General features: G+C 38.9%; 2 protein-coding genes across 3 annotated transcripts; both read left to right on the forward strand.

The window, feature by feature from the left end:
* Nucleotides 1-2436: 2436 nt before the first annotated feature.
* pcdh8 (protocadherin 8) lies at nt 2437-6535 on the forward strand. Its single transcript, XM_017456870.2, has 4 exons — nt 2437-4882; nt 5011-5090; nt 5443-5573; nt 5874-6535. The coding sequence occupies exons 1-4, from the start codon at nt 2519-2521 to the stop codon at nt 6224-6226; spliced, it is 2928 nt and encodes a 975-aa protein (XP_017312359.1). The 5' UTR covers nt 2437-2518; the 3' UTR covers nt 6227-6535.
* Nucleotides 6536-8294: 1759 nt separating this feature from the next.
* LOC108258909 (uncharacterized protein CXorf38 homolog) lies at nt 8295-14917 on the forward strand. Of its 2 annotated transcripts, XM_053676053.1 has the most exons (7): nt 8295-8682; nt 8860-8994; nt 9559-9681; nt 10279-10428; nt 11478-11570; nt 12476-12646; nt 12915-14917. In XM_053676053.1, the coding sequence occupies exons 1-7, from the start codon at nt 8473-8475 to the stop codon at nt 13056-13058; spliced, it is 1026 nt and encodes a 341-aa protein (XP_053532028.1). In that variant the 5' UTR covers nt 8295-8472; the 3' UTR covers nt 13059-14917. The 2 variants fall into 2 exon arrangements, with proteins under 2 accessions (XP_053532028.1, XP_017313402.1); XM_017457913.3 differs by lacking the exon at nt 11478-11570.
* The last annotated feature ends 340 nt before the right edge of the window (nt 14918-15257 follow it).

Below are 15257 nucleotides of genomic sequence, written 5' to 3' on the forward strand. Positions count from 1 at the left end.
AAACACCATGCATATCTTTTTTTTTTTTTTTTTTTTTTTTATATTCTTTATTTATTTGTGATTTATTTCTATGTATGTTGCATTCATAGTTAATTTATTTAGCATGGATATTTACGTGTAAATAATCGATATTCATATAAATTACTGAAAAAGTAAAGGTGCACTGGAATAAAATGCGGGTGTGCGTGTATGTGTGTGGTGGTGGTGGTGGGGGGGGGGATTGGGCAAAACTAAACCAAATAAAAAATATAGCATTCCAAAGTCTCAATATAATTAGGTTAATCTGAATCGTTAACTAAGTAGCCTAAATAAAGAAATGAATTCATAATTTCAGTTTGAGACATTTCAGATCTTAAGATTATAAGATTATATTTGTATTTGAATTTGTCCTTATTTCATATCCCTGCTGAAAAAAAACAAAAACCAATAGAAACCATCACATATTTTTTTTCCGAACCATCTGCTAACAATTAAAATCATTAACCTACCATTACCATTATTTGTCCTTAATGGTATTCACTAGACATAACATGCCACCACTAGAAGGCAAAAATTAGGGGACCGTTACAGTTTCCATTAAAACCAGTACAATTCCGATTATAACCATTTAAACCATTACAAATTCTTTTAATGTTTCTATTGGATTTTTTTTTTTCTTAGCATGGATGGTACTCTGATATTATTTTAGTATAATGCAAGCCAACAAATAATGACTTGACAATAGATTGGCTGTATTTCATTGCATTACTAAAAGCCATATGCCAGCCTTTGGCTGGACTCAAAGGCTCTCAAATGCCGTTGTTGGTGGTCTGTTGTTTGGACGATAAAAGAAGCAGCACTCATTCAAGCAAGTCAAATAAAGTCCCAAATTAAGCAGAAGTAACGTTAAAGTGATTGTTCTAGTTTAGTGTTATCTGGTTAAGTTAACTTTAATGTTTACTGAAAGCATAAGAAATAATGGAGTATTCTGACCCCTGCAGAGGACAATGAAAAAAATCTGCAAATTTTTGGGGGGAATCGAATGAACTGGTGAGTGTGAGTTAGTTTAATTGTTTATTAGGCTAGAAACTTTTTTCACTAGAGCATTAATTAAATTAGTCAGTCTAATAAGCTTCCAAGCCCCCCCCCCCCCCCCCCCCGTCTGAGAAAATCTTGTTAAGGGGCTGCACTTCAATTATCTAAAAGTGTGAGGAGCAACAGGGCGCAACATCTTCACACCTCGTGCTTTACCCGTCTGACAGATGGCACGGTCACACCTGCCACACACACACACACACACACACACACACACACACAGAGGCGCTAAAGCTCCTCCTTTGCCAACATACACCCATCCGTTTGTTGGCCTTAAAATGTGCACAAACGTTTTGTCTCAGTTTGATATTCAAATAATAGTTTAAAATAATAAGGCTAAGTCCCTTGGTGTTGCATATTTATTGCAGTCGAGCATATTATAACATTCATAACATTCAGCCGACTCCATACTTCTAATGGTGACATTCAAACAAGTGACAACTTGTTCAACAACAACAACAACAACAAGAATAATAATAGTAATAATAATAATAATAATAATAATAATAATAATAATAATAATAATAACAACAACTAGTCTGCTCTTGTATTAAAGTTCGTCTCCGTGCATCACACACACACACACACACACACACACACACACACACACACACACACACACAAACATCGTAGGCCACTGGATATTAATGACACTTTATAAAAGTATTTTTGAATATTTTTATTCCCAACTATAAGAATATTCCATATGTCATAATAATCGGAGTATGACATTTCCAGCATGCGTTCATTGTTGATACTGGAAGTACTTGTAATCTAGGATATTTTTCATAGCCTATATATGACGGTTCTTTAATAACATATCTTTAATAACATTAGTATTATGAAATGTAGAGTAGTCTAGACTTTCTTAAACTGATATTTAGGCAGATCCGTGCGTAAAAGTTATATGGTGCTGGATGCATAACTTGCATATAATATACTTACTGTATATATAGTGTCGTATACGGTCTGTGGCTGGAGAGCAATGTGCGTTTTATGTGTATTGACTTTTTATGTGAATTGACTGTCGTCACTGTCATATTAGAGTAGGCCATGAGTAGCCTATAATATGATAATATTCGGATATAAAGAAAATGATTTGTAATCAGGTTAAACCGAGCGAGGCAATACGAAGCAAGTGTAGCCTAATTTTGGCACTCCAATTTGGTACAACATAAGGAGGCTATTTGTAAAAAAATAAACGCTGCACATTTGTCTGCGCTTCTGCAAGTTTGGACATGACGTCGAATACCTTTTGGTGGAACAGAGCAAGCCCATTGGTCAGTGGGACACCTTATTTGCATAAACTCTGGGTTTAAACGGAGCGCTGGCGCAATCCTACTACACATCGTCTGGAGAGCAAATAACCTACGAGCTCTGAAGCTGTTTTTAAATGGTTTGTCATCAGTTTGCAGTGTTTTCTTACTTTAAATCTTAGGCAGAGATGGAGATTAAGAAGTCGCTGCTAAGTTTTAGTTTAATTGTGATCTTTGCTGCATGGACAGTGAGAGGCACAACAACAAAGTACTACACGTATGAAGAAGACGCACCAGGAACCTTTATTGGAAATCTTTCCACGGATCTGAAGATCGACGTGTCCGAAGACCCTCACACGAGCTTTCGGTTCATGCAAGAGGGCAATGCATCATTAATTCGCATGCGTAAAAGCGACGGGCTGCTCACGGTGGGAGAGCGCATTGACCGGGAGAGTCTGTGCGGCTCCTCCTCGCAATGCGTGATCACCGCGGATGTGGTGGTTTTCTCCATGGAAAAATTCCACCTGATCCATGTCGAAATCCACGTGAGAGACATTAACGACCACGCTCCTGTGTTTCCACGTCGCGAGACCCGGCTCGAGATTTCAGAGAACGCCGCCGTGGACGCGCGCTTTCCCATAGAAGTCGCCACTGACCTGGATGTTGGAAGCAATTACATCCAGAGTTACCAGCTCATCAACAGTAGTCATTTTGGCATTGAGGTGGAAACAGGTGAAGATGGCAAGAAGTTTGCTCAGCTCGTGCTTGCGCAAAAGCTTGATCGGGAGCTCGAAGATTCTTACACACTTCAAGTTATTGCACGTGATGGCGGAAGTCCACCAAAGTCTGGATCAGTGACTGTGCGCGTAAAAGTTTTGGACTCTAATGACAACAGTCCGCAGTTCGAGCTCGACACGATTAGAGTCGAGCTCCACGAAGACGCACCTGTTGGTTTTCTTCTGCTCAGAGTTCAAGCGTTCGACCCTGACCACGGAGAAAATGGGGACGTGCGCTATGACTTGGCAGAAGACGAATCCATCGAGATCAAAAGCACATTCGAAGTCGATCCTGTTAGTGGAGCCGTGATCTTAAAGTCTTCCGTCGACTTCGAAGAGAGACAATCTTACGAGCTGCACATAAGGGCGTATGATCTGGGCGCCAATTCGGTTCCTTCGACGTGCACGGTCACTGTTGAAATCGTGGACGTGAACGACAACGCGCCAGAAGTCACGATTAAGCCGATGGCCTCGAGGAGCGGAGACATGGCGTACATCACGGAGGCAGCGGCGGTGGAAAGTTTCGTAGCGCTCGTGAGCGTCACGGACAGAGACTCTGGCGCAAACGGTTATGTGCGCGCCAGTCTGCACGGGCACGCGCACTTCAAACTCCAGCAGGCGTACGGAGACACCCTCATGATTGTCACCACGTCTGTTTTGGACCGGGAGAAGATTTCTGAATACAACCTTACTGTCATAGCAGAAGATCTCGGCTCACCGCCGTTTAAAACTTTCACCCAGTACACAATCAGAGTGAGTGATGAGAATGATAATGCTCCATCGTTCAGCAAACCTGTCTTTGAAATTTCAGTGATGGAAAACAAAGCACCAGGATCCTACGTGGGTTCTTTGGTAGCTCGTGATCCTGATGAAGGAGACAACGGCAAGGTGACATACAAGCTTCTCGAAAATGAAGTCGGAGTCCCAGTGAGTTCTTTTCTGTCAGTAGACCCAGCTTCTGGGACGATCTACACGACGAGGCCTCTGGACTATGAGTATGTCAAGCAGATCGAAGTGGCCATCCACGCTACAGATGGTGGCTCCCCCCCACTCTCGAGCATGGCTCTGGTCAAAGTCAGGGTTGTGGATGAGAATGACAACACACCTTTCTTTGTTCACCCCATCCTTATTAATGGCTCAGCAGATATACCTTTACCATGCAACGCTCCTGCTGGTTACGTGGTCTTGAAACTGGAAGGCCATGATAATGATGATGCAATGAACGCCGAACTCTCCTATACCATTATGGAAGATGAGGCATTCCTGTTTGTTGTAAATGAAAATACAGGTAAGATGGCACTAAAGCGTGACCTGGCGCTTTTAGTTGGAGACACATTGCACGTCAGAGTGGCAGTAAGCGATCGTGGCCGGACACCTCTTTTTCACACAGCCTCACTCCGCTTTGTGGTTTCGGATGCCATGCCCTTAGAAGAACAAGTGGTGGTGGTACTTGAGGCAAGTCAAAAACAGAACAAGCCTAATTTTGATGCTTCCTTCATCATCATCGGGCTTCTGGGTGCTGCTTGTGCTATATTGCTGGTCGCCATTGTGGCTGTCGCGCTCTCACGCAGGAACTCTCAGAGGAATGTCGGCTTCATCAGGAAAATATCTGGGGGAAACTTCCGAAAAACTCACTTACCAACACACAGCATTGACTCGACAGATTCCAGCAGCCTCTCCGGAGGTAGTGTAACAGCCACTGAGCAGATTTCATCTTCGAGGGATGAATCGTCTTTCTCTTATGAAGATGAACAAAGCAGAGATTCTGACAGTAAGGTAAGTAGTACACTCATGAATAAGGTCCATAAGGTCCATTTTTATGTGTTCAGAGAAAAGTGTAAAAAAAAATAATAATAATAATAAGTGAAAAAATGTGAGTACTTACTGTCAATTATTTCCCTTAGATGTTTCGACCTCTCCTTTCTAAAGACCAATTTGAGCCAGTTTCCCTTTGGCAAGGAGACAGATACACACTGCAGATGAGGTTTGTTGGATTTATCTACACATACACACACTGTAAATCCGGATAAGTTCATTTAACTCAAAAAATCTGAGGAAACTAAATACCTCAACATTTTTACGTTGATAAATCAATTTCTTTAAGCCAAATACACTTAAGTATAACAACAAAGTAACTCAAACTTGTAATATTTAAGCGTATTTGGCTTAAAGATTTATCAACTTAAAAATTTTGAGGTAATTAGTTTCCTCAATTTTTTTGAGTTAAATGAACTTATTCGGTTTCGCACTGCACTACACATACATATTAAATCCTGCATGGCATGGTTATCACTGCAAGTCTGTGCATTTTGCTTATTTTGTTCATCAATTCACAGTGAAATCGGATCTGTTGATCTGACAAGCATGAAGGACAGCGGCAAAGGAGACAGCGACTCCAATGACAGTGACTTTGACAGCGGACAAGCTGGTCAGAAAATCGCTAACACTGGCCACCAGCGAGCTAGCAGTAAGTTGTGCTTTATCCTTTTATTTCTTTATATTCCAAAAACACTGGTTTCATTTCATCACCTAATTATCAAGGATTTAATCAGCTGGATTGAATGATGTGAGAAAAGATTTTAAAAATGAAACGGTGAATTCCCAGGATAAGATCTGAAACCCATTTTAAACATTAGTATAATATGTAAGTGTTATATAAACTCATTTTCAGCTTAAATTAAAGTATGTACTTTATAGTAGCCTGACATTTCTTGAGCAATTCATGTAAAGTATACTGACTCTGAATTTAACTTGAATCACATCTCAGGTTCCTTGTATACTGGAGTAATGGATGGAGCTGGAGTATGCAGAACCGGAGAGGTTCCAACACACAATACCAGCACTCATGTGGACAACAGTGGGTACACTGTAGCATACCGGACCCTGGGCTATGGCCGCCATCCAGCTGCCGCCAACCAAGGACCATCCTTCAGAGACTACAGTTGTAATACAGTCTTCAGCCAAACCAAAGACTACCCACATGCCCCTGTGTTTCACAGAATGGGGACACAACCCTCCTATTACTATCAACACCACGTGCACAGACAGTTAGACAAACAAGCTGCATCTCCCAGAGAGCAAGTTACAGACATCATCAGCATGCCTGTAGCATCCTTTTAAAAAAAAAAAAAAACCCTCAGTGATTTCATCATAAAACATGAATTTCAGATTATGTTACTTGTTTAAAGATTATGGGCTTGATTTGAACTTCATCAGTCCTGTACAGTAGTCCTGTACTGTCTGCTGTTTTTCTGTTCTTTATTTTTACAATACAACACGGTAAGTTAGTTCATTTGATGTAGATTGTCATGTTTGAGCTGTTTGGTTTTGTTTTACTTATGTAAATAACATGTAAATAGCTGTAAGTAAATTATATCGTATTTATTGACACTATGTATATTTCCAGTGGAATTTTTAATAAATGAATGAAATGAATGGCCTGAATTCTTTGAATTAATGGTAAATAATGAACTTTTCTCAGTATTTGTTGTCTTATGAAAATGTATCTACGGTATATTTTCAGTAGATATTTTTCAGTGTATGTTGAGACTAACTTGAGCTCAGTTTAGACAACTTAACAACATCGACTAAGGCTCATAACTCTGAATTTCCAACTCAGAATTCCTACTCAGAAAGTCAGGAAGATCTCCCCAAGTTTTTACTCGTGACATCAGAAAGAATACTTTCTTTTTGCACTTTTTTTTTTTTGCACTTTTTTAGCACTTTTTTTGCTTCCAAACTAACATCAGCTGGCTAGAGTGTTGCTAACATAAGACAAACATAGAGGAGTCCATGTTTGTCCCACCTTGTAGCTTGAATACACAAAGGTCAAAAACTACATAATTCCGAGTGCCGACTTCCCACTTCCAAAATCTCAGCATCAGACCCCTTAGCAACTTTACTATTTACAAAGCATTGTAGCAAATCTAGAGACGTTTTGAGCAGACATTACTGACTGCCCTGCACTCGTTAAAGTTCTTCAGTTCACATCATCGCTGCTGGTTATGCCAGATGAGATAGCAGGTCCTGCTGACTCACCACCAATGTGTAAAGCCTGACCAGTTTTTCCAACTCTTTTCTGAGGAAAGTGGATAAAGGTACGTTCACACATACAGCGATTTTATCGCTGCAAGTCGACAGTCGCTGAAGTCGCCAGAAGGTGTTCCTACTACTGGTTGCCATAGAATATTTTAACAGTGGGTGGTACAACTAGCATTCCACGTTTGAATACAAACCAGGTTTCTTGCCACTAAAATGAAAAATTTTGGAGGGAGAGTGTTTGCATATAAAATTCACCAGTGTAGATATGCATCATATCCTATGAGATGAAGGATTAGCAGTGTGTGCTCTTTGCTATTGTGGTAATCTATCTATGGTGAAAGATCAAGCACCATACGCTCTTGGTCCACAAAACAATTTGGACCCTCTGGCAGCATGGCAGATCACGGATCACTTGCTCTCTACTGTCTTCACTTCCACTGGTAGTCAAATTTGCTCCAAATTTGCATAAAGTTAAAGTTTTCTAAACTTTGAGTGTCGCTGGACATTCCAACATCTAGTCGCCAACGGTCGCTGCCACTCATGTTGCCGGAAGTCACCAACTCTCACTGAAAAGAATGGTCTCCGGTCGCTTTAGTGCTGAGAGTTGCTGTATGTGTGAAAGTACCTTAATGCAGGCTCACAAAATCATTAGAAGTCTCGGGTTGATGTCATCGGCTAATTTGAATATTCTTCTTCATGATGATTTGCTAATCAAATTACAAATTATATGAACCAGGGACTTTTCTGAAGACACTTAGAACAGAACAGAACACAATAGAATAGAGTTTGATTAGTTATTCAATCTGTAACTGCTTCCTTAATGTCTGTTTCCCAACTACTTACTACCACTGCTTCTTACTTAATAAAAATCATCGTGTTTTGTAAACACATAAATAATTAGTTTGTGGTGCCATGACAAAAAATTTCTCTCTCAAAAAGTCATCATTACAATTCTTTATTTTCTATGCCGATAAAATTCTATTAAGTGTCTTCAGAAAATCCTCATGGAGCACCTTTTGATATGCAAATGAGCACGACATGTCAATGAATATGCAAATGAGCACATAGTCGCCACAGAACCAATGAACGCGCGTCGTGGAGAAAGGAGTTTGTTCCTGCCTTCATTTCCCACAATGCATCATTTCTAACGCGGAAGCGCTTTCTGTATACACAAAAACCTTCTGGGGTGCGCCCGGGACAGAGAAAACTCATTTCTGGTCGTCTTTTAAACTAAAAATAAAGTCCTCGTCGAGATATTTTCCTCGAAAGTATCCGTCTAGATCCTTTCTTTCTTATTTTATTATATTTTTTCCCCCCGTATTGACATGGTACTCGAAGATTTATTTGCACGTCTTAACGAAGCTGGCTATAAGAACTGGCTAAAAGCAGGTTACTGCCTCCTGAAAGTTAAAGATGGATTGTGCGGATTTGCAGACAGTGAAATGCGATATTTTCACAACACAGTCATCCAAAACAACTTCGTCTTACAAAGAAGACAGAGGTGCAGAAGCAGCTGTAGACCGAGGGGAAATCAGGTACTGGTTTATTGATAATAACCTGTTCCCCTACAACCTGGTGAGCAGTGTAGAAATACACAGAATGACAAATATGTCTACATTTATAGCAATGAAGAAATTTACATTCAGCTACAACTCACTACATTTATTAAACCTGTCAGTACTGGAAGAGCTCTGCATATGATTGTTTTCCAGTTTGAGTCTGCTTGTCCTCTCTGTAATGAGTGGAAGAGGGAAATATTGAGACATCACACAAAACCATCTGGTGTTATTAACTGGGGAAACTGCAGGCCCTGGCTGTGGCCTGGTCAACACTGGGAACTGGCGAAGGTAGGCTATAGTAGGTTACAGGTGTGTGAAGTGGCTGTGTATTGTTGTAGATCATTGTAAGATGACAAGTAAGTCCCTCTCGTAGGTGACCCATATTCCTGTTTTCACACCTCTCTTTGTCAAACTATCCACGTGACAGGTCACTTGACCGTGATGATGATAATGGATGGTTTGACCTAAAAAGACAGATAGTGTACTTGTATATTAACATTGCAGTTTCTTCCTGGACACACTCTCTCTCTCTCTCTCTCTCTCTCTCTCTCTCTCTCTGAAATAAACATGTATTCATTCCGAATTGCAATCATGACTTACATGGATTAAAAGGAAATCTGCTTCCTTACTTACAGTCCATCAATTTCTCTTATGGAGTATTATTTAGTGTAGGTCTGTCTGCTTATAGAAAAATTGGTAACCTAAAGAAGGCCAATATACGTTGGCAGGTTGGCAGAAATTACCCAGTATGATTGCACTTTGTGTGTTAAATTAAATGGACCCTCTTATCACATTCAGCAACTGAGGTTATTTGGATTTGAATGCGTTTAATAGTTTCCTTACATTGCGCAGGCTTTCATGCCACGAGGGCTGGCAGATTTATCCAGAGCAGACGAATGTGATGCAGCAGCACTGCTTAACCTCCTTCACTTCTGTGACCATTTCAGCTTCATCAACCAGAGTCTCATTACAGAGGTGAAACACTATTGCTTAACATATTTTGCACTTCCAAACAATGATTGAGACACACGTGTAGTCACACAACTAAGAATGAGTAAAGTCGGATTACATATATTTTATTCAATGAATAAGACAACATGTTGAGGAAAAGGCCTTGTTTATTATTATAATTATTAGAAAAAAAGAGGTTCTAAATGACATATAATTGAAAGTCCGAAACACAACGAATGTGTACATTCGTTCATTTGTTTTTCATGAAAAAAAAAGGTTGCGTTAAAATAATAAACATTACAAAAAGCTCTCTTGTATTTCTCTTTTGCTTGTTTTGGATAATTTGAGATTGAATTTGTGGATAAAATCAGTGAACGATTTTGAGTGACCCTGAGGATGACGGGAAAATAGGATGATATTGTGGCTTTAAAAAAATCAGCAGGATTTGCAATCTGAAGCTAGGGTAAAATTTGTTCCATGTGGGTAAATATGTGGCACTGTATCTAAAAACCATCTTTTTCAAGTCAAATTAAATTGAGTTCATTTGTCTGTAGTGAAGACATGTGAACACAGTTCATCCTTTTGGCTGAAGTACACATCGCATCCATCTGTTCCCCACAGGTCATACGCTGTAGGAATGAATTAATGCACTCGTGTGAGATGCAGGTCTCAAATGAGTGGATGGCACGCTTTCAGAAGAGCCTGGAGCAGTTGTTACTAACTCTACGCCACGTCCCTGAAGTGGCTGCAGCAGGTCAACAGATCCAGGAGGTATAAGACAAAACAACACTACATAAATAAAGGTTTACAACTAAGAGTGGAGTGCAGTATGAAAGACATACAATCCAATCCAATATCATGGTTTTTGGTGCATCTGCTTAAAACTTATTTTCGAAGACATTGTAAATAACACCGCAGTGTGCTTTGAAATAATTATCCATTTATGTGTACCTTAATGTTGTGACTAATAGTTTTTTTTATCATACATACCATTATACTGGTAATGAACTGATGATATCAGGGTCTTGATACAGTATAACCGATCAACCAAACAGTATCTTGTTAATTCCAAGAGTTACAATAGTTAATGATGCCTGCAAAGATTATGTTGGGCAAGAAGCCATTTTTAGAAGCATAGTGATCAAAACAGTCGTTTTTATCAATCTTGCTAGCTAAATGTGATTGCCTCATTAATTGATTAAGTTTTTGGATAGCTACATTCCATAGTGTAATGGACATAAGCATAATAAATTTGGTTTTTATCAGATAGACTTTCAAAATGTCTGTGATGCTCCTGTGCTCTCTCCATAAAAACACAGAAGAGCGCTAACACACTTTACTGATGACCTCGGATTAAGTTTTAAAATGTTTAAATAACCTCTTTAAAAAGATTAAATAGAAATGTAGTTAACAACAGAAGTGAGTGAATGAGTCAGCGATTATTTCCACACTGAGTTAAGCTTGAACAGAGATCAGTCGAGTAAAGAGGTGACCGTGAGGTTTGTGTTTTAATGCTGTGAGTGACTTTTACCTCAAGAGATGAGACAGAAATAATGCGGAGGATGCTGTTAGTTAAAGTGAAAATTCATCTACTTATTTTTTTATAAGTAGATTAGATTATAAATGTAAAGGCATTTTTCAGTGGAATTGGTTTCAATTGAATCTTTAAATGCAATTTAAAATTGTGTGTATATATATATATATATATATATATATATATATATATATATATATATATATATATATATATATATATATATATATACATATATACATATATATGTATATACACTTCTAATTGAGATATGTGGGCATTGTAGCACCAGCACCTCTGTGGTTGGGGGTTCGATTCCCACCTCTACCTTCTACCCGGAGTTTGCATGTTCTTCCCATGCTTCAGGGGTTTCCTCCAGGTACTCCAGTTTCCTCCTACAGTCCAAAGACATGCGTTATATGCTGATTGGCATCTCTAAATGGTCCGTAGTGTGTGTGCGAATGTGTCCTATGGTGTCCCCTGCTTTGTGCCCCGAATCTCCTGGAATAGGCTCCAGGCTCCCCGCGACCCTGTGTAGGATAAATGGTTGGAAAATGGATGGATGGATGGAGATGCATGTAATATAGATGTATTATATTATAACAATTATTATTATATACTAATAACCTATTATTATAACAAGGCTACTAAATTATAGTGTTCTCAAAAAGTTAAGTGACCCGGGGCTAAATATTTCTTAACTGCTTTTGAAAAATGCAACAATCCTCAGGAAAATAATTTTGCCAGTTGTATGTCCTTCCAGTGGTATTAGACAAAGGATGTCGTCTCTGAAGCAGTCACCATACAAAAAACACAAATAAATAAAGTTGAGCTGTGTCAGAGTTGTCAGTGGATTCATCCACAGTTAGGGACATAACGTCAGTTTTCCTCAATCAAGCCAAAAGAGTTTCGAAAACATCGGTTGCTAAAACGCCTACCCTCCATGCAGGTTGATGTATCGGGCACTCTTTCACCATCTTGCTGTCAGTGAATGGTCTCTTCTTTTTACCTATGCTCCATGTCACCAAGAGAGATGCGATAGTTACCATCTCTTGGGTAGAGCATGATCAATTGAAGACAAAGGTAGTTTGCTGTTAGAGATTAGATTTTTTTGTTGGTGAACATCAGCAGCAGATTATTTTCCTTTGCCACAAAGGCGCATTCACTGCAAAGCAAACACATTGGATTTGACAAAAATGTGAAATCTTAATCAGGAACACAATAGCTAATATACAATGAGGTCATGTGTACAAATAATTTAGTAACTTTTATTTTGTTCTTCAGATGTTGTCTGTTGATCTGTCATTGCACATCCCTGGGGTGGACAGTGTGGATGGAGCCAATATGGACGGAGTATTGATTGAATCTATCAGCCAGTGCGAGACAGATTTGCTCAGGGAATCTCTGAGAGACCTATTAAACAACAGTGAACTCGAGGGGAATCACATAACTCTGGTAACGTCTACATAACTTTCAAGACTGAAAAATATCAATACTACAATAGTTATAATTATATTATAACTATTAGAGACAGTGACTTCTGGTCAGTGACCTATTGTAACCATCTCTGTGCAAATAAACTAAATTACAATGATATGATTGCTTCCTGCTGTTGTTTTAATTGATTATATACTCTAGATAGAAGTTTAGGTTTTTCCAAGAAGTTCTGTCCCTTGTTGGCAAATTCACTGAAACTAGCTGACGTGCACGACTTTTTGTTTAGGTGAAACTGCAGAACGTCCATAGATTCCTGAGCAGCCACAAGGATCTCGAAGAGCAGTTCAGGACAGAACTTCAGAGCCTTCGGGTCCTGGAGGCACAACAGCTGCAAGGAGTAAAGCCTGACAATGCAGAAAGAGGACTGTGATACGGAGAAGACAGAAGGAAAAGGACAGAACCTATTGCAGGGTTCAATACATGTAAATGGAAATTCTTATTGTATCTTACAGGAATATTAGCAGTAAGGTCATTAATTCAGGTTTTTCACAAGCTGGTCATTCCATGTCATTTGCAATGGTATGCATTACCACACATGACTTTATGGTTTAAGCTATTATTCATAGATTATTCACAATTGCATAGTAGTATGCAATTGTGTGCAAATCAAAGCCAATAAATTGTAATAAAGTGCTATACAGGACATTTGTTAGAACGGAAGGAGTTCAACAGTATATGAATGTTCTCACATGCCTCATGTTTACATAATCCCTGATACAATACAAAAAGAAAAGAAAATAGGTTGTTGTAACTGCTTTGTAAGACAATAGAATACACTAACCTTCGTGTTTCACAAGAATTCCTCAGTGCTTTGAGAGTTTCATAAAATGTTCTTCTTCAGCAAAATATCTGTCAGTGACCTGGGCAAATGTACAGCAGGATAACACATATAATCACACAACCCCACTACTATTGTTACATTTGAATGAATTCATCTTGCATGATTTATAAAATAAAAGGTCCTCACAGCCTGGGCAAAGCCGTATTTAACAGTTAGTACCATGGACGCAGTCCATAACATGAATGAATGCAAGCCATTTCCTTTTTAACCAACTTACAGTTAGAAAATGCACACATTCATACAGCCGAAGACACATTTACTATCCATGCTTGCTGATATCATTTCTCTCACTCAACAATGGCAACTTTGGCAAGGTGATATTTACAGTGTTGGATGCGGGATATTTCAGATTCTAGAGAGCGTTTTATTGGACGGAAATTCTGATGAGAAGCTGAATTGCAGAATGATGTCATCAAAATTGTTGAACCCTATTGGTGGTAGAGAGAGACTGTAACTTAGAAAAAAATTCATACAACTTTGATTTCATGGGGCCTTTAAAGGGGAAGTTCACCTTATTTCATATTTTAGCAGTTCAAAATATTTATTCAGCGATTTCTAGTCACCTCAGAGAGTTTTATGCCACTTGCTTAAATAAGTTGTTAAAACTAATTAAAATAAAGCAGAAACCACGCCTATCCACATTTGGCACTATTACCGTCAAATGTCTGAAAGCCACGGCTCTAAATTTAAAGTGTGACTAGACTAACCGGTTTAACTGGATGAGCGCCTGACTGAACTGTAGTGACAGTTGGGACCTGTCGGCCACCATACTACAATATCATTATAAAAACAAGCAGCATTGAAGAGTGGGAAGTGTGACTATCTGGCCACCCTAGGTGTTATTTATCTCTGTTGGATAACACGGTGGCTGCGTCCAAAATCGCATTTGATTCAGTACCTAATGTATTTAATTCAGCACCTAATATATTTGATTCAGCACCTACTGCATTTGATTCAGTAGCTAATGTATTTGACTCAGCACCTATTGCATTTGATTCAGCACCTACTGCTCGGCCGTTGATACAGTAGTACTGCTCAGTATAAGTGGTAAGCATGAATACAATCCGGACATACTACATAGCACCACGAAGTAAAATGGGCGTTTCTGGAGGTGTGGCGAAGACACCCCTTACAAAAAAAAAATTACAGGTCACCGAACATGCGCAGAACACTTTTTTTTTCTTTCTTTCTTTTATTTCTGCGCAGGAATCAGTGATCACTACTGTAAGATGAAGGACAACAGTCCTGTCAGTAACTATTTTTTCAATGTTATTTTTTTTTGTTGTTGTTGTTGTTTTTAATCCTGTAAATGCTGAATGAACTGGTTCTTCAAGCTGTCAACTTTGCTCTTTCTGTGTAAATAAAGTTGAGTATGAAAACGTGGGTAATTATGAGTTTAATTATTAAATTATTATTATTATTTTTTTTATAATGGGGGCAACAGCAATGGAAACGATACAGAAGTTAAAAATAACTAAGGTTTCACTGCAAATTTTTAGTCTTGCATGTTAGGACACGTGATAGACTTGATGTAAAGTCAGTAGAGACTTTTGAGTTCATTTAAGTGAGACAAAAATTTCATCACAATAGCATTTTTCAATCATGAACCCCCTGTGATCACAAACAGATATCTGAAGTTACAGCAGAATTCATGTAAAACGGGGATTTGGGCACGAAACCCTTGTGATCACGGACAGACAGCTACAGTGTCTGCAGGAAATGACTTTT

The sequence above is a fragment of the Ictalurus punctatus genome, chromosome 26, assembly GCF_001660625.3.
Source record: "Ictalurus punctatus breed USDA103 chromosome 26, Coco_2.0, whole genome shotgun sequence".
Lineage (NCBI taxonomy): Eukaryota > Metazoa > Chordata > Actinopteri > Siluriformes > Ictaluridae > Ictalurus > Ictalurus punctatus.